At 47.2% G+C, this 26,974-nt stretch overlaps 1 protein-coding gene across 1 annotated transcript; it reads right to left on the bottom strand.

Annotated features, from left to right (window-relative positions):
- Positions 1-9,876: 9,876 nt before the first annotated feature.
- On the bottom strand, positions 9,877-11,859 carry LOC120599586 (PWWP domain-containing DNA repair factor 3B-like). Its single transcript, XM_039858658.1, has one exon. The coding sequence runs from the start codon at positions 11,857-11,859 to the stop codon at positions 9,877-9,879; it is 1,983 nt and encodes a 660-aa protein (XP_039714592.1).
- Between the last annotated feature and the right edge of the window lie 15,115 nt (positions 11,860-26,974).

A 26,974-nucleotide genomic window follows, 5' to 3' on the forward strand; every position in this document is an offset into this window, starting at 1 on the left:
GGGCTTGGTGAAGGGAAGGCCTTCAGTGAGAGCACAGACTTGACCCAGCATCCACACATCCACACATCCACACTGGAGAGAAACCCGATGAGTGCCATGAGTGTGGGAAGGCCTTTAGTCACAGCACACTCTTGACCCAGAATCACAAAGTCCACCTTGGAGAGAGATCCAATAAATGTGATGAATATGGAAATGCCTTTAGTGGTCCCTCAGGGCTTATTCAGCATCAAAGAACACACATGGGGAAAAGCCCTATGAAGGCACAGAATGTGGAAAAGCCTTTAACATAAGTGCACACCTTATTGAACACCTGAGAAATCCTATAAATGTAAGGAATGTGAGAAAGCCTTCAGCCAGAGTGCATTCCTTATGCATCATCAGAAAATTCATACTAGATAAAAAGTCCTATTAATATTAATTATGATTAATTATAATCCCTTCACTGAATCCTGAATCTTTATTCATCACAAGAGTATTTACACTGGAGAGAGAACCTACGCATGAATGGAGATGCTCAATCGGGCCACTGCATGTGGGGGTTGCTGCAGATTAAACTTTAACATCCCTTCCCACCCTGAGATTTGGTTGTAGTAAATGCTGGGGTCTTCCTCTTTGCCTAGGATTGCGTTCAGTACTGTGTCATAAAACACCATTGCATGTATATCATTCTCCCCCGTAAATCAGTGAATCGAGGGTTAACTCTGGTTAGGGCTTTGAAGTCAAAGATGGGTTTAACTATAAATGTTGAGTATTAAAATTATAGTTTGAATCTCTATATAAAACACAGTTGGGATTTTTTAGGCCATGATGATCTTAATATATTAGTATGTGTTTGTACTTCTGGGTCCCTAGGAAAGTCCTGCAATGACTGCCATTTGAGCGATGAAAATGTCAGGCTTAAGACAGATAATGTGATGCTGATGAGGCAGTAAGGAGCACTAAGAACTGAAGGCAGAAGGTGGAGGTTATTGGGGTCATCAGCCTTGGGGCTTGGTTTTTGAGTGATTTTCTCTATACTCTCTCTCTTCTTTTCTCTCTCTCGGTCTCTCTCTCTCTGCACACACACACATGTATATATACACACATATATGTATATGTATGCACACACACACACATTGTGTGATATGTGTGTATGTATTATTCAGTGATATTCAATGATATTATTGTGTGTGTGTGTGCCGGGGTCCCTCTTTTTACTTGATGTCCAAGGCAGTCTTGTCTATATCCCACAGTCGATCTAAAACCTTGTCAACTGTGGATCTGCTTTTTAGTCTGAGTTCATGTTTCCCCTTGGCCACCTGCTAGATTTCAGTTGTCAGAATTCAAGATCTATACCTGAAGGACTTTACCAAAGAAGGTACATTTGTTCGGCTGCAATTCAGAGCTGAGAGAAGATGGGACTGATGCCAGTATTTGAGAACTTGCAAAGTTGCTTGAATGTTGAGAGTGACAAAATAGTACTGAACAGCAGAAAGGAGAACAGCACCTTCCTCTGCCTTCTAACCTATCAGATTTGTTAAGGGGTGACATAGTACTCTTTAACAATCCATGTGCTTCAGAGTTACCTGGGGAGTCTTAATAAAAATGCAGATTCCTGGGCCCACTCTAAAGGTACCAAATCAGAATCTTCAAGGCAGGGTTCACCTGTGCATGTGTACTTTGAAAAACCTCCTGGAGTAATTCTGCTTCACAGACAGCATTGAGAAAGCTAGGATAGCTTTCGTCATAGGATACTGTGGCAATTCCCTGTGTAGCCTTAAATATCAATGACATAGGAGATAATATGTATAATGTTCTCTCTCCTGCTTCTGATGGAATTTCCCCCAGTAAATTTTCCTTCCGTTCTGTTGTATCTAACTCTTACTTCTTTCCATGGAGCTAGATAAGGGGAAACACAAATGAACATCTCTATGCCTCTTAGACTATCAGTCTCATGTTTCCCTTCTTTCACTTAGAGGAAAGTATTTGCTGCATTTTCCATTTTTTCCATATGTTTAGTAGACATGGTGAATTTCCAAACACATCTGTTCTCTTGCCTTCCTCAGAGTACCCCGATTTTGCCCAAGTATCAGCCTTTTCCTCAAGGCCAGCGTATTTCAGGGGAGTGTGGGATCATCTCCAGCTCTAGAAGATAGGCCCCCATTCCTACTGCCTGGTGATGTGAGATGGCGGGGAGTGTCGGGGGGAGGGCTTCTGTTGCTCCTTCATCTGTTGGATATTGTCATGTCATGTGTGACAAAGGACCACAGCAGTCATCTTGTCACCAAGAGGGAAGCTAGCAAGGACAAGGGTGGCTCATTGAAGGTTGCATAACAGAAGGAGGAAAGGAACTTGGCCATTGATGGCCTCAATGGGACACTGCATTAACAATCTCAGAGTTCCTGCCTCAGGAGCTCTGGTGACATGAGATAACAGACCTTCCATATTGCTAAGACCACCTGGAAGTGGGCTTTCTGCTGCTGTTGAAAGTGAAAGCATCCCAATCTCCCAATCCCTCTCCCCTGTCACATCTTCAACGGATACTCTAACTTTTGCTCTTCGACCTGAGATTGCCTGATCAGAGCAATAGAGTTTATGGAAGTGCCCCAGCAACCAAGGTTTTGCTTCAAATTCCCATGGGTAGAGCTGACCATTGTGGGAAAGCCTCCATGGACTCTGGGGTCAGATGAGGAGTGGAACACCTATTTCCTGGACTTGCTGTAGCCGCCCCGGAAATATCAGCCATCAGTCTCTAATTTCATATTTTGCCCTAACTTAGAAGAAGAACCTTAAGACCAAATAGATGTGTAGATGTTTGGAAGATTAAGATAAGTAATCTGTGATCCTAACATGAACTCCAAAACCTACTGGTTCCCTTCGCTTGTGGGGCTTCTGAAGAAAAGGTTGATGAATGACCTGCTAGTTAAGGTGTCCCTTCAACTTCAACGACTTACTACAATCTTGTAAAACCTCCCACCTGCTCCTGCCAGCACATGGACTCTGGGACTAATCCTGCATTTGATCTGAGAATATAGAGCCTGGTTAGCCTGGTGCTGCTCATTTTACTTCTAGGAATAAAAATAATGCCAGATAGTCTTATTAAGCATGTCTGTGTGTCAGTTACTGTACCAAGCATTTGTATTTCCTAATGACTGCCTAGGAAGGTACCATTATTTCTATTTTATAGATAAAACTGGGGTTCAGAGGGATGTCACAAGTTACCAAGGTCACACAGCTAATAAGTGATGGAATTTGGATTCAAGCCCAGGTTAGACAGAATCCAGTCTCTTGACTCTTGCCTTGTTTCTGGAGACCTGGTCCACACCCTATGCTGGATAGCTCCAGCGACAGACCCTGTCTCAGTGCCCTACAAGTCTGGCTCCTCTGTACTGAACCTGTACAGAGGAGTGTCTCTTCCCAGTCTTTGCCGGCACTGGAAATCCATTATCAACACTCAAGCCTCAAGACCACAGCTTGCTCCCATCAGCCAGACTGTCCGGTTACCAGTTGTATGAGTTTCTTATCACTGCCATAATTACCACAAACTGAGTGGCTTCGACAACACGAATTTATCCTCTTACTGTTCTGGAGGTCAGAAATCTGACAGGTCTCACTGGGCTAAAATCTAGGTGTTGACAGGGCCATGCTCTTCCTGGAAACTCTAGTGGATAATCCATTTCCTTGCATTTTCTAGCTTCTAGAGTCCGCCTGAATTCCTTGGCCAGTGGCCCCTTCCTCCATATTCAAGTCATTAGCATAGTGTCTTCTAATCTCTCTCTGACTCTGCTTCCGTTGTTACTTCTCCTACTCTGACTCTGACTTCTGCCTTCTTCTTATAAGGACCCTTGTTATTACATCAGATCCACCAGGATAATCCAGGGTCAGCTCTGAATCTCAAGGTCCTTAACTTAATTACATCTGCAAAATCCCTTTTACTATATAATGTAAAATAGACACAGTTTTCAGGAATTAGGAATTAGCAGGGGGTAGGTGAAGGCATTATTCTGTCTACCACATCAATGAGTTTGCCAGTACCTATCGGCCCAGACTGCTTAGACCACCACATCTGCTGCTGATTCCCATTTCTCCCTCCCTCCATGACGCAGCCTCTGACCTTGTAGATGGGTCTTGCTCAGGTCAGTGCTCTGACATTGTACATTGAAATGGGAAACCTGGACAGCTCACCCTCCACTCCTCTCTCCACACACAAAGGGAAGGAGACACAGGTTTTCAATAAATGATTAACAGCAGTTATAAGACATATACCGCATGGACTCTTGCCCCTCCCACTGTCATAGTGCAGAACTTGGCCAGTTCCTAAGGTGAGGTGAGGTGGTGGTGAAGCCTCTTTGGCTTCCATGTTCGCGGGACTTGCTGGGGGTGGAAGGTAGGTTTGTTTTTTTCCCATGTGAAAATGCGGGGGGAGGGTTAGCACCTAAAACAGATACCAGGAAAATTGTCCCATTAAATAATAGTTCTCTGGATCTGGCAGAGGCTCTGTGTGGCAGAAAAGACATCATATGTTTGCTTTCTGCTCTCAGGGCTCTTGGAGAGCGGGGGGTGGAGGGAGAAGGGAGGCTCATTTCTACCTTGGTGCTCTGTCATTTCCTTTTAGCTTATTATAACTTTCATTTCAAAGCGAATTGTGCATAATTAGAAAGAAATGGTTTTTATAGCCTCTTTTCCTCAAAAACCCTTTATTCCCAGCTGCTCAATGCCCATGCCCAACCTTGTGAGAGGCATGACCTCTATTTAGGAAGTCTGCCCCCTTCCAGACTTCCTAAAATCCCAACTCTAAAGCCTAATTTAAAGAGTTGCCCTTTGATCCCACATAGTGGGTAACAGAAGGTCAGGGATTCCCACCTGGAGGCTTGATGGGATTGGCAGCAGAATCTGGGTCTTTAACCTCCTTCTCTTCAAGTCAGTTTGAGAAGTTGTAAAGAGCTTCTGTTCACAGACAGTGGACCTGGACACAGACGTTAATGCCTTTACATAGCACTTTTCAATATCAAGTTTCAATGACTTGTCTGTGATCATGTGGCTGGCCATTAGCAGAGCTAAGACTAGAACCAGGACACATGCCTCCAAAGATATGGTTCCTTCCATCATACCAGGACAAAAAGCAAGCACTGAATGGGTCCCCAAGACTTCTAGAATCGCCGAGATAACAGAGCCTGGAAATGGAGACTTCATAGACTAATGATTCTGCTCATGCACCGGTGAGATTCTGTGCATGGGGCACCTAAATGAAGGAGACCCAGATTCTGCTCTGAAAGTGTTTCCTGTAGACTAACTTCCAGAAATTAATGGGGTGCTCCTAGATACAGTGGGGACAGTTTAGAGAGGAATTGGGAGTTCTAAAAATATTGAGGGGAAGTACAAGTCAGAGAAATACTGCAGAATACTGCCAGTGTGGCTCTGCTTCCATCCCCCGGACAGGGTGAGTTGTGAGCAGATATAGGTGAGCCTCAAGTCACAGAGATAGAAATAAAGGCACACAGTGGCCACATGATATGTTCATGGTCAAACTGTTGGGCCCAGAATAGAAAAGAGGTCTCCAGACTCTCAGTTTGTGGACTCATCACTAGACCACTTAATTTTTCTGATTAGAATTTTACCTGTATCCTATCCATGAAGAGTTCTCCTCCAAAGGAAACTGACAAACTGATATATATCAGCAGTTCTCAAACGTTTTGGTCTCATGATACCTTTAAATTCTTAAAGATTATTGAAGAAGGACTGTTAGGTTTATATGTAATATATATATATATATTTACTGTATTCAAAAATGATAGACAATTTTGAAGTATTTATTTGTTGATCCAATTAAAAATAACCCCATTTCACATTAGCATAAATAACTTTATGAAAAATACTCAAAACCAAAAAGAATGGTGAGAAGAATGATATCTAGTGGTACCAATAATTATGTCAAGTATTAACACACTAGTTCAAGAAGAAATAACAAGCTAGATTTAATAAGAATATATTTTCTACTATCTGTCTTCAATAGTTATCTGTAGTTATCTTTAGACAACTACTTTCATGGGTATTAATATTTATCTATCGTACTAATACCTTATTCTAACAATAACCTAGATTTGAAAAAAATCACTTTTCAACATCTTGGATTCAACCTTATGTCCTAGATATCAGTAGTAATCTCTAATAAACTACTAGTAGTTATCTCTAGTAAACCTGATTACCTAGGTACCTGTAATTATCTGGAGTATTAATGCATTAAGAAATAAGAAATTATAACTGGGAAGCATAAAATAGTTCTGCTTTCTGGCTTCAGTTATTAATTTAAATTACATGTAGTACGTCTACCTAACTTTTTATGTATGTCTCTTTAACTATTTAAAATATATTGAGTATTAACTTGTTAAATTATGAATTCAGATTTAAGTTATGTAAGATGGCCTTTAACCCTTCCTCTCTTCGACTATTTACTATAATTTTTTTTTAATTAGAGGAGAGCCAACACCGAATTTATCAAAGATGCCAGTGCCTCTCTCACCATCACAATCTTCATTTTAGTAATGTTTTCTCCACCCTCCCAGAGAACAGAGTTCAGAGAGAGAACTCCTGATCTCACGAAATACATGATTTGTAACAACCCGCTTGCCTGGGCCTTCTCACCAATTCCTCAATACATTGCCAAAGAAATTCTTGCATCTCCATATTCTCTATGGTAGACTGTTGTCCAAGCTTAAAGGTGCCACCATAGCAGCATATTGGACCAGTGCTAGGACATAGAACCCTAAGTCGCAGCTCTGTGCTTTCCTGTCCATAAGCTCTCCCCTATATAAACGTATATTTTGTCCCCTGTCTTACTGATTAAACATCCTAAAAATCCACTGGCAAGTATGTATTAACCAGCTCCCACATTTCCTTTTGAGTAGAAGATACTTCCCATCCAAACAAAATGATATATTCTTCCTTGTGTTGTGATCTTACCTCATCATACTTACCCTTGTAATTAGTCTAATAGCAATAAAAATAAGCAGGAATGGATGCTGAATGTTACAAGTAACATGTGTTCAAGTAGCTGCTTTAGAAGAAGTCTTTGCAGTTCTCCAGGAACCATGAATCTGCTTTCCAGTAGCAAGGGTAAAAGGACTGCTAATGCCAGCTTGAGGGGTGAGGGGATTTGAGATATAGAAGATTATTATGTATATCACCTTTCCAGGTCTCAGAGAGCGAACTATTTCTCTGTCAGATCCATACCTAAATATAGAGACCTGTAAATGCCGTGCATGCTGTCTTGGCGCAGCTTTGCCAACCAAGAATTAAGGTCGCATGTGATGTTCAGCCATCTGCCTTTTGACTGGAGGAGACAAGCTCTCCTTAATCCAATGGGTGAGCGTGGGTGACAGATTGGACTTCCCCATCAGGTACACAGGCCTGTGATAGACAGCCAGCCTTGGTCCATCTGAGAGCTTCCTCACCAACTTGTTAAGCTGGCAGGGATCTCAGAATTCATACAGCCAGCCACAACTCCAGCTCCACACCCCAAAAGTGACCCCAATTCAAAGAAGAGACTGGATGTACACCCCAGGCGTGTCTGCCTCCCTTCAGTGAATGCCTCAGTTATGAATGACAGCCCAGGAGGGACCAGGACCTCTCCGATTGCCCCAAGTCAACAGACACCCACCATCTCACAAATGTGAGGCAACCGGGCCTTTTGGTGTCACAGACCATCATCCATGACGCTGATAAAAATTTTCACTAAGAAGATAAAATAGTGCATCTGAGTCATCTTAGAAATGAGGTTGTCACCTGGAGGACAAGGTCGTGATTCTTTTTGTGGCACTTGAAATTTATCCTCGGAGCAGAGTCCTAAACCACGCTGCACTTGCTCTACTGACTCACATGCTATGGGTGGGTGAGTGAGTGAGTGAGGGAGTGAGGGAGGGAGGGAGGGAGTGAAGAAAACGTTAGAATGTAGAGATAGAGATGGCTAAGTGAGAAAGTTGGAGTCGAGTCAAAGAGACATGGTGTCGGAGCAGAACCAAAGTGTGTCGTTCCAGAGAACAAGACCCACGCAGGACCTGGAGGGGGTGAGTTTCCACGCGCTTCCCGTGGCCACGAGGGTGCCATGTGGATGGGCCCGGGCAGAGGGCCCCAGGAGTCTGGGTCTCTTTCAGGCAGTGCCCAAAAGGATCCTGCTGGGGCTGCAGCTGATACAGTCTGGGAGGCCCTCTTCTGAAATTCTAAAAAACGAGCATGAAGGTGGCTATTCATTTAGAATGCGAAGGAAATTCATAATGAACTTTAAAAGTTGACCAAAAAACCCACAAAAATTCCAAAATGTATATACGTTATATATACCCACATACGAGTCTATGTGTAGTTTAGACATTGCAACGATGTGGTCGTACAGCGTGAAGAAGGATGAAACAGAGGTCCAAGGTGAAAGACACAGTGGTTTAAGGTGAATCAACACTGCTGACTTTTGCGAATCTGACCAAAGGAAAACAATCACGTGACCACGCGAACGCACGACATGGGCCTGAGAGTGACCGTTCACCTCCCCTGAGAATAAAAATGCACTCGGGTTCATGTCAAACCTTTACTGTTTATTTTCTCATCAGCTTTTAAAAGTAAACTAACATTTCTAACAATTTTTCTAAAAAAAAAACCAAACAAAAAAACAAACAAAAAAACCCAAACCAAACTTGTTCCAAGCGAATATAACACTTCATGGGCTTCAGAATTTACTCACACACATTTCACTGTATCTCGGCAACAGCCACATCTAGGCAAACGGAGACTCTTCTGTAGCCCACTTCCCAGTTCCCGGATCCTGGTCCCCCTCCTGCTCCAGCAGCCTGGCATGGCTTGGCCAGTGCGCATGTGCCCTGGCGGAGGCTGACGGAGCTAATCAACGCATGAGTCAAAAGACAGAGCCCTTTTGGTTTGAGACAAAGGGGACACCGGTCCCCAGCAAAGTGTTTGCCTTTCTGCGGTTTTTGCCAACAAGACGGGCTCCTCGCAGTCAGGCGGCACTGCTGGGTCCGGAGGAGCTAGGCCATGTACGCCATGGCTCCACTTGTCTTCCGTGTGGACGCAGAGGGCTGTATGAAGAGGACCCAGGCACTGTCGGTGAGGAAGACAGTGGAAAGCGCTGGTCGATGGACAAGAGCTACTCCCACAATGGAATCTCACGGAAACGAAGAGTCAACAGCGTCGCAGAGGTGGACCCAGCTGAGATTTCATTCACCGTGTGTGGGCTCCACGCAGATGATCGTTCACGCGGTTTGGCTTTCAGATTGCTTTCCCTACAACCATTTCACGGTAATGATGATAGACAGAAAACATCTCTGTCGTCGGTGTCGCCTCTCAGAGCTGGTTTTTGTTTGTTGGTTTCCTTAAATGAATAAGAAGAGCGGGGAAACCTCAGGAATCATCTTAGGAAGAAATTCAGTCATTTATACGGACGCATCACAGGATGAGCACTCGTGCGATGCTTCTGTGAGATACATCTCAGGCTTCGAAACCGTTTGCTGCTTAACACCTGACACCAGGGCTCGTTCGTGTAACGAAAGAGTGCGCGTCGTGTATCGAAATGCGAAGCACACACGGTCTAAAGCAACGTTACGAAGCTCTCTGGCCGGTTACACGCCGGGGCGAGTAGAGGGAAGTGCGACTGTTTGCAATATTTCCACGAATCCGTTGGCGAAGAGTTTGGGAACAGGAAAGGCCGATGACGGTGCCACCTACAAATGCCGGAGGTGGATCCAAGAGGAATTTGGCACGGTCCCGAGGTCTCGGACTTGCGGGATGTCTTTCCGTGCCACCGGGGTTGGAGGGATGCTACGTTTCGTGTAGGCAGGGAATCTTATCGATGACGTGGTGACAAGTCTCCAACCCGGGTGGCTGCGGGGCTGACAGTTACTTAGCCCTGCTCCTGACTGTGGGTCTCCTTCTTACTTTCTTTAAGATGTTTCTGTCAAATAGCTCCTTCTCCCGTCTATGCACAGGTGGCCCTCGCCGGTACTTTTCTTCTGCCTGCTTGTAATCTAACCCATCGAGCGCAGCGATGGACCAAATGATGGCTTCTGGCAGAAGGACTTCCAGGACGAAGCTCACCTTGTCGTCCCTCGTCAGGGCCAGCTTCTTCTTGTCCACCTCTTTGTAGATTTCCTGTAAATGTTTCATCACGACTTCCAACTGATCGTCGTCCTCCAGGTACGTTTCAACGCAGATCACGTACTTTTCCGACTTCAGGAACGACGCCAGCCACCTGGACTGTTTCCTGCCTTTGACGATGTCCAGGAGATGGTGGTCGGCCCCCTTCGTTTTCACGATGAAGTCCACCAGCTTCCGGTTGGCTCGGTCCCGAGCGGCCTTCATCCGGTCAGGGAGGATTTTCTTGTAGGGCTTCTTCCCCAACAGGGCGTACTCCTCCTCAGAATCTTCCAGGTCGGCGTAATTCACCTTCGGGAAATCGATGTCCACGTCGCCCTCTTGGACGGCTTTCCTCACCGGGTAGCTGATGTCAGCAGCGTAGTAGTCCAGGAAGGAGCCCGTGAAAGAGCCACGACTGAGCCCTTCTCTGTAGTGGGAAATCACGGAGAGGCACCACTTGACGCTCTGCCCGTACGCTCTCTCGGCTCGCTTGATGAGCTTTTCTTTCTCTTTGCAGTCCAGATGCTTTAATCTCCGAAGGGGCACTCGAATGCCTTTCTTTCCACGGTGCACGTATGCCTCGATCAGAAGCACCCACGCCACCTGCTCTGTGCGGCTGACATTCTTCACCACTGCTGGCCAAAACGGGTGATGCTGAAATTTAAACCAGACGATCGTTCCTCTTTCGATGGCGCCCGGGTCCTGTGGGGAAGGCAGGCCTTTCGATTGTCTCGCCCCCTTGGCGCCACGCTTCTTGCCGGACGCCTCGCGGGGACTATCCTTGAGGTCGGCTGAAAGCTGATCTTCTTGCTTCCTTTTCTTGCTCGCCAGACGGGCGGAAAAACGCAGCCCGAGGCTAGGGGCGCTGGAGGGTGACGCCACATCTTCCGAGCCCGGCCTCCCGGCGGCCCCCTCTCCAGGGTCCTCAGTGCTCCCGGAGATGGTGGAGCACTCGGAGGAGACGGCCGGGGTCCTCGGGCAGCTGCCACGCACCTCTCCTTTCGGACCCTTGGGCACAGTGACGATGGAACCGGGCGGCTGAGATGGCGGGACGTCTCCATCCTTAGCACCCGCACCCTCCCCATTGACCGTGCGACGCTGGAGCGCGGCTCTTGAGGTGTCCTTCTGTGCCTTGCCCTCTTCCTCATGGTCATCTTCTGAAAGCGACGGGATGTCTGGGCCCAGGCCGAAGCTCTGTGAGGACTTGGCTTGCGTTTCCCTTGGAACCGGAGCGGCCGATGTCTGCGCCTGTGCTTCGTCAGCGTCCGGGGCGTCCTCACTCCCCGAACGCACCAACAGCGACTTGGGCTTTTCATCTTTCCTGAGGCTTCGCCGTGACTTCCCTTTGGGCTTTCGAGACTTTCTACGAGATCGCTTTTGCGGTCCCTTTTGAGGCAGCGGGGGGGCCTCTGGGTCCCCCGATGCTCTTGCCTGACCCGGGTCTGCCCTCTCCTTCAGAATCTGCAGCGCCACTGTAAGAGCGCTTCTGTAGGCCTCTTCCTCTCCCGGTGGGACCCTTGCCTTGGGTGGGGCCCCTAGCGAGGAGGCAATGGATTCGATCTGAGCTTCATTTAGGATCTTTATGGTGCTGCTTTTCACTCTAACGTTTTTACCTACCGAGAGGATTTGAACTTGTAGAGAACGTGGCTTTTTCCTCTTATCTTTGGGTGAGGTCCCGGATCTGGGCAAAACCTTTGCTGGCCAGCAGCGGCCCTTCCAGCTGCACAGGACATACTCGGATTCCATCGTGATTTCACTTGGGAGTCGAGAGGTCCTTAACGGAGCTTCAGGGGTCTGGCTGTCGTGCCCACGGCGGCAGCAAGTCTTCTCTAAGCAGGCCTTCGGCAGACTTTTGCCTACGCCTACGAAGGCTTTGCGGCTTCGGTGGCCTGTCCTTCTGCACCTGAATCTCCCCCGGGCGCTGGAACTCCTGTGTTCGCAGACTATGCTGTGGAACACTGGAATACAGAAAAGGAAGAGAAGGGTATCAGAAAGATTTCCTTTCCTGAAAGGTGAAGGGAGCGAGAAGTACACGTTGGTCGTTACACAACGGCTGTGTACATGGCCGGATGGGTACAGATCGGGGCGATTACTTTGTAACTTCTATACATGGCTAACCGTTGTACCGCATACCTGAAACTAATAGAAAAAAAATGGATGAAAAGGATCACTTAAAAAATTTTAAATTTTATTATATTAATTTCAGGTATACAGTACATCGGTTAGACATTTTTGTGGTTTATGAAACGATCTCCCTCACTGCTCTTCCTCTTCCCTGGCCCTCCACCTGCCATTACATTACTGCCGACTGCATCCCATATGCCGTGCTCCCCGTCCCCGTGACCATCTATCAGCCACTAAAAAAGTACAAGATTGGTGGTCAGTGAGAATTGATAAGAGATAAAACAAAGAAATATAGTGTGTCAGACAGGAGGGGCGTTTGGGGGGGCAAGACAGATGCAAAATATTTGAGAAAAGAGCACAGAAGCACCAGAGGAGGAGCCGGGAAGCCTTCTGAACCCCACTCTTGCCCTACGTGTTACTACTGCATACTGAAGAGCACCTGTGTGGGGAGCTGCCTGTCATGTCCGGCTCTCATTTGTGTTGTCGGCTTCGCTGGGCCCCTGTGCTCCTCGGTGCTCATCGTAGAGGAATGCTTTCGTGCCTCTCTTCTCGGGGGCTAGTGCCACCCCGTGCACCCAAGGAAGCCAGAGGGGACCTTTGAGCCACACACACCAGGTGCCAGCACAATGGCGTGTTCAAGAGCGTGAGCTGAGACCCCAGACCTTCGCGAAGATCATCGCGGTGGCTACCGGTCACCCCCTTCACAAGCACTGCTGCAGGCACTGGCCATGGGCTGGGATGTGGACCTCTCAATTTCTCTATGGGGGTTGACACAGTCCCCCCACCTAGCACCACATCGGTGTACAGTAGTGGCTGCACAGCAAGGAGCCAAATAAATCACAGCGCAACATGAATAAATGGTTGCACGTGCAATGATTGGTCAAATGGGCAAGTGTCACCGAACTGCAGCTGGATCTCGGTCGGTGTGTTTGTGTGGGCAGCATCTGTTGATCCGCAAACTCCAACTGCTCCTCCGACAGACCCCTTACCCTGCTCTGTGCCTCTGAAGGGCACCGTCCCTCCAGGGGTCGAATGTGGACACCCAGGCCCTACACATCTCTGATGTCAAGCTAGAAAATCCAAAAGAGGTGGGAAATCGAGCCCGTGAAGTGGAGAGGGATTCATCCTTTTCCCTTCCCCGGGTCTGGAATGCGTGCCCTTCTGAAACGGAAATGTTGGTTAAAGCTCACTTACCATGTAGATGTCAGGCTTCTCATCTTCCTTCTTTTGCATTTGAAAATATTTCCACCTTAAGCTCCTTAGTTTATGCCACCCCTCCCTCTTTCCCAACAGTGCGAACTGCCGCTTTCATGACAGCTCTCGTTTGTCTTGGACACATGGATTATTTCACAGTAGCAGTGCGCGCGCGTGTGTGTGCATGTGCGTGTGTGTGAGTGTGCGGGTGTGGGTGTGTGGGTGTGTGTGTGTGTGAGACAGATGCAACCTGGGTCCTGTCATGATAGTGTGTTGTTTTGTGCTTCTAAGATAACAGCAAATGGGCTTGCAGAGGACAGAAAACGCGCAAAGAGATGTATGTAGGAGACAACACATTCCAGAGGCCCGCTCTCGGCGTGATGGGGAGCGGGCGCCCACACATTTCCCGTGCATCCCTGGGCACAGGCCTGCACATACGACCTCAGAGTGCATTTCCTCACTCACGAGCATCGTAGATCACCGTTTCCTGGGAATGCCTGTTTAGTACACTGTCTTCCGGAATCTCTCGATAAGGTGGGCTTTCTGAGACTTAAAAACTTACAGTAGACTGCAAACATTTAGATGTGTGGCACGTGGGAGATGCAACCTTTTCTCAATGCCCCTCTTCCCACCCAGAAATGCCCGTTCATAGGGTCTACTTTTCTGTACACAGTGTACAGGGATGCATTATAATTCACTTAAAGATTTTAGTGGAACTTCTTTTGAACTGTAGCTTTTGTGATTTTAACTGTCCCCAAAACGTGGATGTCCATAAAAGGATGCGTTGGCAGTTCCCTTTCTTGTAAAGGCACACTTTGTAAAACTACTGTTATGAAGAAAATACATTCTTGCCTATTTTTTGCACCTGTCTGTTGCCAGATGAATTCAGCATAAACTTTCACCCATAGTTTTTTGTTTTAAAGCTTTGAGGATTCCATTGGGCTTGAATTCCGCTTGCAGAATGACTGAGTGAGAACCGCTATCTTTGCATATTTGTTTCCTATGTGGTTAACTAGTTCCGTAATTTCACAGAGGTCACCCATACATGCAGATCTGGGTTGTTCTGTACATGATATTTAAATGGCAAGTGTTACAGACCGAAAAATCATGAACCGCCCTCAGCTTTCTCAAAGGAATAAAAACAGTGAGAGCTGTTTCCCACCCGCAGATGATCAGCTGTGACCCCACCTCACGTCCACCTTCCGATTCCCAAGCTCGACCTCCCAGCTTTTCCCGAGCAAACAGGGAGCCCCAGCACCTAGTCTCACAGGAACTCACCTTCTCGTGCCATCTACTCGGAGGGGGAGAAGCAAGAGCACTTGAGGGAAGAACCGCACAAGGCCAAAGCTTCTCATGAGCGCCTCGTTTTAAGACGAGACTGAGTTCTCTCCCGTTCCCTTTGCAAACTCAGGTGGTTCCTCCCGTCCGGGAGGCCCACTTTGTTTCAAAGAAGCTCTGGTAAACCTCCGTTCCCTGCCAACTGCCACAGGGAGACCTCCAGTGTCCTCTACAACACTAATGAATTCACTCTCAGCGTTACGGTTGACAGGTAAGGGGCAGCCTCCTCTTTACTGCAGGCGAGACCTCCGTCAGGACTAGCATCCCAACAGAGAGAATGAGGCCCGTATCTCAGAACCTACTGGCTTCCCTGTGTCCTGCACAAGGGGAAAAAGGTGCCCTTGTTCCCAGGACAAGTCATTGCATGTAGCTCATCACAACAACGTCGCACGTACGCCAGGTGCTTGCTGCCCATGGGGAAGGACCGACCAACCCACAGTCTACACCAACAAGGGGACGTTACATATTCGACACAAAGACTGATGTGGACCTTCACGTACTGACTCGGGGAAAATTCAGACAAGACTCTGACCGTGGACCATTTAAGTACAAGTTACATGCTTTAGGTGAAACGCACAGTCACGCAGGGAGCGATGCTTTCCAGTTTACCTTGGGATGGGAAAGACAGGCAAATGCCAGGAAAAAGCCGAGCGTGATGACTGCAAATGTCATGACCGGTTCCATCCGAAAGAGAAGGGGAACAGGGGTGGAAGCGGGTGGCGAAGGTAGACGTTACATTTGCAATCGTGTTGTAAAATATTACAGGGAGAACACATTTACATGTACATATGCACCCAAAGCTTCCCTTATAAGGATTCTAAGGGGGTAGGAAACGAAATACGGGATATCAGTGAACAGGAACAGAGCAGGTGTAGCAAAATGGCAAAATAGCATGGCGCAGAATGCAATGAGACTGTATTCGCAATGTCTGAAAGGTGTTCAAAGCGTGTTTTATACGATCGAAGGAAATATTCACTATGAAAATGTACGCACCACACCGCACAAGACATAGTCGATTATAGCAGTCCGAGCAGAGGCGGGGTGGGGGGTGGGGAGGTGCAGAATGTGAAGGGAACAATAGTCAATAATTGTCCAAGCGAAAAGAAAATTCAGTGGTCTATCTACCGTGCCCAACCACAAGCATAATTCACACACACACACACACACACACACACACACACACGGAAACAGCCTCACACAGACATGAGAGCACACACATAGGGACAGGTCCAAGGTCCAGTTTTACATTAAATGTTCTAGGAACCAAAGCGAAAGACAGGACCTTAAATGCAAAGAGAGGAAAACCCACCTGATTATTGGGCAGGGTCCCCTTATATCTGAATTAGGGAGAGGAGAGCTCAACAGAATGACTTGGAGTCCAGAAAAGGCAAAGAGGGAGCAAAGAGACACTGAGAAGTGTGCCGTGGCAGGAAGCATGGACACTTGCACTTCTGAAAATAAAGACAAGGGGAGAGAAGGTGGTTCTGAGAACTCATGACCTTGGACCAGGAGGCCTCGGAACTTGGGCTGAGTCTTCTAAGGAAAGGGGCTGCCCAGCTCCATGAGGTTTCTCAAGGGGGTCAGGGGAGGCATCCACGCATCCCGACAGCCCTCCCAGTGATGATGGGGAAAGTGATGAGCTCCCGCCACAGTGCCAGTATGTGAGGGGACCACCCACGCCCTTAACCCGGGACCTCGGTCTCTTAGGAAAGAGTTCACCAGTCTGCTGGTGCTGGGCCCTGCTGAAATCACATGTCCCTGTCTGTGTTGTGTGAAGGCCCGTTACTGGGGTGGCCCGGAGAGGAGCAGGAGCAGAGAGGAAGGCACAGCCAGGTGTCCCACATTGGGACCTCCCGTCGCCCTCCGGAGACCCCACAGGCCGACCCTCACAGGCAGTCAGAAGGTAGAGGGAAAAGGGAATTGGCAGAGCCCGCTCTCAGCCCGCACTCAGCAGCGTGTAGGACAGGAGCTGAGAGGCGTGGGGACCTGTCCCTAGGACCTGCTTCTTCTGAAGGACGTCCCTGCCAAAGAATGCAACGGTATGTCCTAGAAATGCCGTGTTTTTCTCTAGAAACACAAAGAGACATACACAAAGTCTAACATCAGCACCATTCACCTCCAAACACACAACCAATAAACGCAGAACCTTCTAAAAGAAAGTTTTGTTTATGCTTATATGCTAAAGAAGGAGCCATTTACTGATTCAAATTCAATCTACCTAACTGTGATAACGGGACATTTGACTTGTAGAGAAGAGCGTGCCTCTTAGGTTGTGTGTGTCAGCGACTCAAGGTGAGCACGATAAAGTCCCCCGGGTTACACAAAGGGACTTTAGGGCGTCCAATCCTGCCCCATTCATCTCACTGGCTGCCTTCAAATGTTCCCTCTCATGTCATACACACGGGAACTTTTTACTATAAGTAGGTGTAAATGAGTAAGCTTACATCTTTCGGGGTTTGTGCGACAATCACTGTGAAGCAGAGGCGTACGATGAGACATACTTGGAGATGTCTGCTTTCAAGGACTCAGGTGACAACGCCCTCATGCAACAGGTGTCACCTAGGACCCTGAAGCGGGCTGGGGTATGTGCCAGGTAATTCAATCAGCTTAGCCCACAACAAGAGCAACTGCCATCCTCTCTTATAAAACGGGAGGGATTTGAGCTTTGAAGGTCCGACTAAATTCCACACACTGACAACACACACACACGCGCACAAAACTCACATCGAAAGCAGACACTGACTAGTCTCGATGTTTCTCCAGTTACTCCATCTCTCCAGTCTGTAAATATCCTTGTTAAATGTTTCTGCTGGCAGTGAGAAATGGCTTACCCCAGTTGTCATGGAAACCAGAATGTCATCAAAGCGTTCTCCCTGATGTCAGCTTTCTGTGGAAAGCAGGAAGTACTAATGCACCCTCAGATGCAGACCATTGATCTGGTTCTCAGTCAATTACACCCCAACCAATCCAATGAGTGAAAGAGTGAACGAATGAATGAATAAATAATTAAATAAATAAAATATTAGAGACCGTACGCCATGTCCTCGTGGAATGAGCGCGGGGAGGGGGACAAGGGAGTTCTCACCAATGGGTACTGGAGGAAATAAAGTACAAGGATAACAGCTTCTGTCCTGCCTTGAGACACGCACGCACACACACACATACGCACACAACGTACGCACGCACAAAGACACAGACACACAGACACTCAGGATCCAGGTCCTGTTAAGGACCTCCTTCCTACCTACCAGCTCACATGAGGCCAGGGACGTTTGTGTGGGCGGGATCCAAAGAATCTCCGTGGATTTCAGACGACCTGGAGAGGAGAATACGTGAGAAGGTGAAGCACTTGGATGCCAGAGAAAAGCAAACCAGAAACTCAGGTTGTGGAAAGACCAGAAGACCCTGGGGTTCCCCTGGGGCAAATGTGTATTGAGTGGTTGCCAGGAAAGCATGATTCCTGAGAAGATAGATGGCTCCTTCAAATGACCCTGTCCTGGGGCGTCAGGAAGGTAGAGATGAGCCTCGCCCATTGGAAAACTGTGCTCACTGTGCGCTGTTGCCCCACACTGCCACTGGACACCGTGCTCAGACACGGGACCCCTACGCTCAGACACGGGGTGCAGGGAACACGCTGCCTCTCTCCTAGCCACTCACAGTTTGGGACACAGCTGCCCTGAGATGCAGCTCTTCCTCCTGTTAATGAGCTCCAGGCGACCCTTCTTTGCTCCGTCCTGGGCGGCGACGTGCTGGAAACAAGTCCTCAGGAGGGGAGGGTGCAGGGCCGATTTGCAACCTTTTCCTACTTTCATGACGTAAGTACTCCCACCACGGCCGATTGCAAGCCACCGACACGAGGTCGCTGGATGCCGATTTGGCGACTGATGCCCCAGATCAGCTCTCGTGGGGTGTTGGTTTCAGACAGACCCAGCACAGCCCTGGACCCGATTCTAAAACCAGACAAAACCACCCCATTCCACATACAGCCCACAGGAGAAGGACGAGCTGGACTTTTATAGACTGTGCAGAAACCGAATGCAGGCTTTGCACAGGTTCTCAGTGTGGAGGAAAGGGAGCGAGATTTCCAGACATCCCGCCCCCGTGAACCTATCCAGTGTGGGCGGGGGCAAATAGTGGGGTGCATTCGCGTTCCATATTTTCTAATCAGAGAGGCTTTCTGAAAGATGGATGTGAGATTGAGTCTCAGCTCTGCTTCTCCTCAGCTGTGTGACTTTCGCGTGGTGCCCTAACATCTCTGTTCCCTCGTCTCCATTTTTGGCAAATCCAGTAATAGCACCTCTGCTCTCAGGAGGTCGATTAAGCGTTATGAAAGAACTCTGGAGCTCAGCAGTGCCCAGTGGTCTTTCCTGGAACTCTGGCGGGCGGTCCCTGAGAACATGTTGGGGGACCAGTGAGGTCTTCCTTTCCCTACCCAGTCTCAGGGAATCCTGACTGCTTGGTTCCGTTCTGTGGAAATGACAGGTTGTAAGAGGTGAGATGAAGCAGCAGGTGAGGACATCTCGTTCTTTCCTATTCAGCCAGACGTTAAATAGATTTGCACAAATGTAAATCGGCGTCACACTTTCAATATATATATATCCAAATATATATACAGTTTGCTTGTTTGTTTGTTTTCAAAAAACGGAGTAATGTTTTCATGAAACATATTTATACGTAAGCAATAATGGGTTCGATATTATTTTGAATCAATGCAAGAAAATTAATTGCTTAGTTTTCCCCAAACACTTAAATATCTTAGTAGAGGAGTCTACGAGGTTATTTTTGTAGTTGTGAAAAAATTCTTTTGAATGGGAACTCTCACATCATCAAAGTAACCATTTCGAAGTGTTCCATTCGGTGGCATGGTACAGTCACTGTGCCATTTAAAAGTCCCACCGGCAATGCACAATACAAGTTTGCATCACTCGGCACCGCCAACAACAATCGGGCTTTTCCCTTCTCTAAGTTTCAGAAAAAGACATCCTAGGGGGTGTTATAGCTTTTACTGTGGCTTTGATTTGCATTTCCTAATGACTGGTGATGTTCAGCATATAATCGTGTGATTATGGGCCACTCGGCTATCTTCTTAGGGAAGTAACCATTCGGATCATTTACTGATTTTTATGGTGCTTTATTTGTATCATTTGTTTGGAGTTGTAAGGGCTTTTCTATCTTCTGGGTGCCAGACTCTCACTGCGTGCATGATAGCCAATGTTTGCTCCCATTCTGTAGGATGCCTTTTTTTCGCCTTCGATAGTGTATTTCAATGCAGAAAGACATTCATTTTGATGAAGGCCATTTATCGATTTTATATCTGGTGCATCTATTTTTTTCCTATGTTGCTCTTGCTTTGGGTCTAATATTTAAGAAATCATCGCCCAAAGGTCGAGTTGATTTACTCGTATGTTTTCTTTCGCGCATTTGATACTTTAGCCCTTGCATCTGGGCGTTGGCTCTATTTCGGGTGAGTGACATTTTGTGTATGGCGCGCCTTCAGTGTCAGACTTCATTAGTGTGCGTGTGGATGCAGTTGTGTCAGAGGCGCTTGTTGAAGAGACACTGCTCACCCCCACCGAATGGTCGTCATCGACCACTACTCACCCGATTCACTGGTGTGCTTCCAAGAGCCGCTGAAATGCTGAGCGTTTTCGGTAAGAGAATTAGAGGTCGCTCATACACCACTGGCTTCACGTTCGCATTACTTGATGGAGGCAGTAGGAACGTGCGACCAGGCCGAATACAATAGTGAAGCTTTGCTTCCAAATCTGAGAAGAAAGAAGTCATACGAGTGATTAAAAACAGAAAACAAAACGTTACAGAGCTGGCGGCGAATTAAAGCAGCTACCCAAGAAAGTGAAATCTAAAAAAGTAACGTAGGGGGAAGAGAGAGGAAGGAAAGGAGGAGGAAAGTGAACAAGACGCCCCATCGAAAGTAGTACAGCATGTCCGCATAGAGCCCAGAAGTGTGAGTTTCATTCCTTTCACATATTTTATGAAAACTGTTTTACAGGGAATATTTGTTACATCTATAATTGGAACACAGTCTCGACAGTAGCATGTAAGTTAACCGTGTTTGGAACGTAGCATGCTCTTTATTAGCCAACCTCAGGAAGGATAACTCGAAAGCTCATTAAGTGCCCCCCCACCGCTGCACTTCTGTAAGAAATCAAAACACGGTGTCAGCCTCTATAGTAGGTGTCAACCGATACCTGTGTTTGTTTTCGCATAGTTGAATGAGAAAGAAAAGACATCGACTTGATTTCCTCTTAAAAGATTAGGACAGACAAGTTCGACACTGGTGTTAGAAGAGCGAAAAGAGGGAATCACTCAGTCTTGGCTCTTCGTGGAGCGCATGCTCCATTAATGCCCTCGGTTCCTATTTCTTTCTTTTTTTTGAGATGTTTCATAGTTTCTGAACAGGCACAGACCGCATTGGCAAAACAAAGACAATGGTGTGCGGAAGCCACCAGATGGAGATGTTGAGCCGCCATCGTTACTGTTGGCCAGGCCCCTCTTGACACAAACAGTGGTTCCCAGTCTAGTGTGGCTGGGAGGACCCTGGAGGGTTTCTTCAAAATGCAGATTCCCAGGGCCCACCCGCAGGGTCGACTGGCTCAACCTGAGAAAGAACCAGGGAGCCTGGATTTTAACAGTCCCCTTCGCGTGATTCTGATGTAGGCGGTCCCACGCAGCACACTTTGAGAAAGTCTGATGTAAATGGTGTCGTGGGACCCTAGGCATATATGGCAACGTTTAGGGAAAGGGCATGGATTGAGGAAAGCACCGAGTAAAGCCGAGCCCTGAGCCACACCACCGAGTGAGGGCTCATTCGAGGAGAAAGAGCCAGCGACGGCAATGAGAAGCTGTCAGAAAGAAAGCGGGTAACAGGAGAACACGCAGTTAAGAAAGCCCAAGGAAGACGGAGGGATGGAAGGAAAAACGGAGAGGGCACGTGGTCTACCAGACTCCCACAGTGTTTTCCCTTCCTTCAAACAGCGGTCGTCTCGTTTGAGGTTTTCTGGAGAAACACCGCCTTAGAGAATAAGAAAGCCCTGTGATGATTCACCCATTCTAAAGGATTCTTCTTTTGAAACAAATGCGATATTCCCCATGCAAAAATCGGCATTTATTAAGTCGTTACAGCGAATCCTAATGATCAAAAGGTTAATTCTTTACGCTTTGAAATGTAGCGTAGGCACTAGTTTGCATTCCATGCGCGATATTCAGAAAATTGTATGCCAATGGCTTAAAAAGTGGTCATAATAATGTGAACGTAAGAATTACCACGTTGTAATCATGAATATAATACAATAGGATCACAAATAATTTTGAGCGATAATACAGTCCTACTATTATCAATATTTTATCTCTTGCTTTATATGACTGAGTACTTCCATGAGTTCTCATGCATTCTTTCTCTTAATGTCCCCCAAATTTTATGAGACAGATGCCATTATCATGCCTTTCAGATACGAGCAAAGCCACTGCGGCTTAGAGGAGTCAAGAAATGAGCTCAGCGTCTCTCAGTTCATAAGCGGCAAAGCCTCGTTAAACTGCGCACTGGAATTTCAGTTCAGGCTTCAAGCATCTTGGTGAGTTTCTCTTTGAAATTACCTCATATTGTCGAGGTTCATACTGATTATGGAAAGGCGTAGATTGCAGGGACTCCAGCTTCCCACCGAAATCGCCGTTCTCTTCTTCCTGGGTCCCCATCTTGGTGCCCATTCCCAGCTTCCCTTGCTTTTAGGTGTGACCATGTGACTGAGACCTCAGCAAAGGAATGTCACTGGACGTGATTTTGTACCCCTGCCAGTCCTAACTTATAAGAACCATCGTACCCGGGGCACCTCCGTGTGCCTGTCTCCTTCTAGCAAACTGCAAAGGAGGCCACCTCCCGCGTGGGGCAACAGGCAGTGAAGGTGGTGGTGGCAGAGTGCCCAAAAGCCTTGGTCCCCGCACGAGTGCGTGGAGAAAGCCTGCCAGCTGCCTTTGCGTTTTCCCAGTAATGTTACAGGAGGAATAATGAACTATTTTTCCGTCATCGTGTGTGGGGGGGTTTAAATGTTACAGTCACTGTCTACCATGACTAACGCAAGTTGGATAAAAATCCGTTGGGGTTATGCACTGCCCTATCGTCATGAGTTGCCTTTGACTGTATTTTAAATGGTGGCTTACGCAAACGGGTTTATGTTTTCCAGTCACCACGCAGTGAGAATAGACAACTCAGGGCTGGTACTACAGCTCAAAGAACCAGGTTCTTCACTCTTCTTGCCCTGTCATCCCTCGGTGTGGCTTTTGTCCCCAAGGTCACAGGCATTGCATCTGTTTCCCTGGCAGATCAAAGGGGACTGATCAAAAAGGGGAACCAGCTGTGTCTGTCCAAGTCAGGAAGGCCTCCTAGAAATGCCACCAGCGTCCTCTGGGACTTGTGTCATGACCAGCCCAAGGGCGGCACTGGGTCACGTGCCCACCGCTGCATGCAGCTGGGTCACGGTTCTGTTAGTGAGGATGAAGAAAAGATGAAAGAGAGAAAGGGTAGGTAGATAACCATTATCTGCCATGGCACTTAGCTCACATTACCTTTATTAATTATCCAAATCCCTGGATGAGGGGGCTACTCTCGTGGCAGACATAAAGATTCACGACGCTCCTGTAAATTTGAATCCTCCCTCTACTGTGAAGCTCTGGGGATGTGGGTGACTATTTCTACTCTTCGATCCCCAGTCCCTTTAAAATATGAAGCGGGCTTACACGGATTCCTCTTCCACAGATTATTTAGATAAGTAGGTGAATAGCGGGTTTGTATATCTTCAAAGGGCATTAAAGCTTACCGAGGTGTTGTTTTTATTTCTGGGCAATCAGCGATCTATTTGAAAGATAAATTCTGAATCTGCCCCATGGAAGTATTCAGGTTTCCGGCATGGCCAAAGTGAGGCCAAATACTGCAGGCTCCTTAGCACATGGAATGATTGCAGTGAAAGGAGAGAGGCTGCAGGAAGGCGCGCCCACCAAGACTCGACAGAGATGTCGGCTGAGCTCCTTTGAAGGCCCCTTGGCACGAAAATAGCAGTGCTGTGCTTGAGGAAACCGCAGGAAGCTCAGGATGGAAAGGACACGAGGGGAGTGAAACGAGGTAAGATGCGCAGGGTCCTCACAGGTAGTGCAGATCCTCTTGTGGAGGCTCTGAGGAATCACTGAGGGACCTTAGGCATCAGAGTGTGGGCTAATGTCTGAGGATTCAAACTCGGACAGGTCTGACTTGTCATCCTCATCCTGTGACAGGCTGTGGTTGGGGCACAGGATAAATGAAGTGACTGGTAGAACAGGCTAGAGAAGCAGAATCAGGGACATACAGAAACCTGGCAGAGCTGACGGTGGGGAAAGTGTACACCATTCAATGAACGAGGATGGTACAATTAGCTTTTCAGAGGAAGAAACAAGCAGTAGGATCTCTCCCTGACAGCAAACACAAAAATCCATTCCTCACGAACAAAGACTTAAAAATGCAAAGCGACATCTTAAAACCATGCTACGAAAATATGGGGCGGGTTGGTGGTGGTTGTATGACCTTCGGGTGAAGATAATTTCATTTAAAATGGTCCACGAGGCAAGAAAGAAAAAGTAGATAAATTGGACTACGTCAAAGTTTAAAGCTGTTGCCCTTCCACCGCGCGTAGTCTGCAGCCCAGAAGAGGGCCCTCATCAACCACACTGGAACCCTGATCTTGGACTTCAGCCTCCAGAACTGTTATTTAGCAGCTAATCCAAGATTTGGATTATTGCCTAAAGTTGCGCTTGCTGCTATCTTGGGATTTGGTCTTGGAAAGGCATAGGAGCATGCCAGAGTAAATGCAATTCCCTTGATGACCAGCTACGTGAGGCTGGCTTTGGTCCAGGGCATAACAGGCACTGCCTGCTTACCTGTGAGGAATGCCAAACTAAGCATGGATTAAGTGAGAAGGAAAATTCACAGCCTTCAGCTTCCTAGATGCCATATCTGTGGCTTTTGAAATTTCTTAAACCTCGGAATTTGCACACACTTAAAATTTCAAGTCTACTTTAAACTAATATACTTATAGTGAAACGAACATTATGATTCGCTCATTCTATTGAAACGCCTTCTTGGAAGGTGCTTAATTGAATTGAGCATTGTATATTTTTCTACTTTGTAAGAACATATTGTGAGCTTTCACACTGCAAAAAAAACAATTATGTTGCATTCTTACCTGTTTACGGCATAAATAAAAGAATTTAGTCTTCCCCGCACAAAAGGTTAAAACCGTTGTGCACCAAAAGATATAATCAACGGAGAGAACAGGCAACCTATGGAATGGAAGAAAATGATTTGAAATAATGTATCTGATAAAAGATTAAAATCCTGGACATATAAAGCGCTCCTACAACCCAAGCACTCCCAAAAAGAAAAAGAAAAATGTGGTATATATCTACAATGGATTATTATTTGCCCTAGTGCCAGGTGGGTACTAGACAAATCGGGATGGGAGTTACTTCGTAATTTATAGAAATGTCTAACCACTAAGCTGTCCACCTGAAATTAATATTAAGTAATATCGAATGTCAACTGTAATTGAAAAAAAATTAAAAATGAAAGGAAATTCTGATACATGCTACGAGATGGATAAATCTTGAAGACATTATGCTCAGCGAAATATTGGAGAATAAGTGTTTAATGGGAACTGAGACTCCGTTTGGAAAGATGAAAAATTTCCAAAGATGGATGACTGTACACCAACGGGAGTGTACTCAGCGCCACTGAACTGTACACGTAAAAATGGTTAAGATGATACAATTTGCATTATGTGTATTACATTGCCAGCAAAAACAAAGGAAAACACTGTCATAAAGACTGATGTCTGGAATATATGGAGGGTTTCTGCCAAACTGCAAGAAAGTCATTCTTACCCAACTGTAAGAAGGTGATGACACTCACACAAATGAGAAATGAAAAAGGAAATGAAATGGCCAATAAGCATTAAAAAAGCCCTATCTTACTAGTGACAGGAGAAGTGCAAAAGAAGACCCACCTTCCCTGCAAAAAAAGAAAACAATAATAATAATTTTGCACTCTCTAAAATGGAAACGTCAAGAAATCTGTTTGTACCAAGTACTGGTGGGTATTCGGGCCAATCAGAACTCAGAGTGTGGCTGGGGTCCTCAGCTGGAAACGATTTGGGTATGCTCTCCTAGCCTCGACCTAGAAATCTCACTCCTTGAATCTCTGGGAAACATGCCACATGTATGCCGGACATTAAGATGGATACTCCTAACACCACTGCTTGTAAGGGCTCTAAAGTGGAAAGTATCCATGGACGTGTCCAAGGAGAAGAAAATGGAGGAGCGGTTCCACAATGGGATAGGCTGCAGCAGAGGAAAAGATAGCGCTGTGGCTATGGCTACATAAGATAAAATAGACACTGTTAGTGGTACGATGCCGAGCAAAATGGAAGTGGCAGAATGCCACATCGAATGTGATACGATTCGTTGTAATACCCGGACACAAAGACCAGTCAGAAACGATATTAAAGGAGATACACACCTGCATGCGTGTGTGCTCGTCCGCGCGCGTTTAAACACGTAGGGAAGGGGCGCGGTGATTTACGCAAAACGCTCGGGGGCAAGGCGATTCCACCGCAAGGGAAAGGGGTGGGTGGCAAGAAGTCCAGGGGGAGAATGACTAGGAATTGGTGAATTCTTTTTCACCAGGAAGATGGAGGCTTGCGCACCTGTTCCGCACTCCCTTGTCCTTTTGTGATTTTCCGGGAAGATATGTGTGAAACGTCCTCGAATGGGCGCACTGGAAACCCCCAGTCCCGGGGCCCCAACCCTGGCTCTGGTATTGGTAGGGCGGTCCGCGCAGGGGCGTGGCTAGGCGGAGGCCCCGCCTCCCGCATGCGCACTGAGCCAGCCAATCAGCGACGCTCCCGCCTAGCTCGCTGTCAGGTGGTCCTCAGAAGCTTCGGGAAGGTCGCGCGGTGTGGAGATCACGGAGCGCACGGAGCGGCAGAGAGACGTAGGGTCCCGGGATGCGGGTTGTGGGGGCACAGTTGGGGGTCTCAGGGACACCGGGCTGTGGGCAGGTGGGTCCGCGGCGCTGTGAGGCCATCGGGGATTCTCCTCAGCTATAAGGGGCTACAGTGAGGAACCGGGGCGGGCCGTCCAGTCTCTGACGTGGCGACCCCTAGGG

The sequence above is a fragment of the Pteropus medius genome, unplaced genomic scaffold (assembly GCF_902729225.1).
Source record: "Pteropus medius unplaced genomic scaffold, Ma_sr-lr_union100, whole genome shotgun sequence".
Lineage (NCBI taxonomy): Eukaryota > Metazoa > Chordata > Mammalia > Chiroptera > Pteropodidae > Pteropus > Pteropus medius.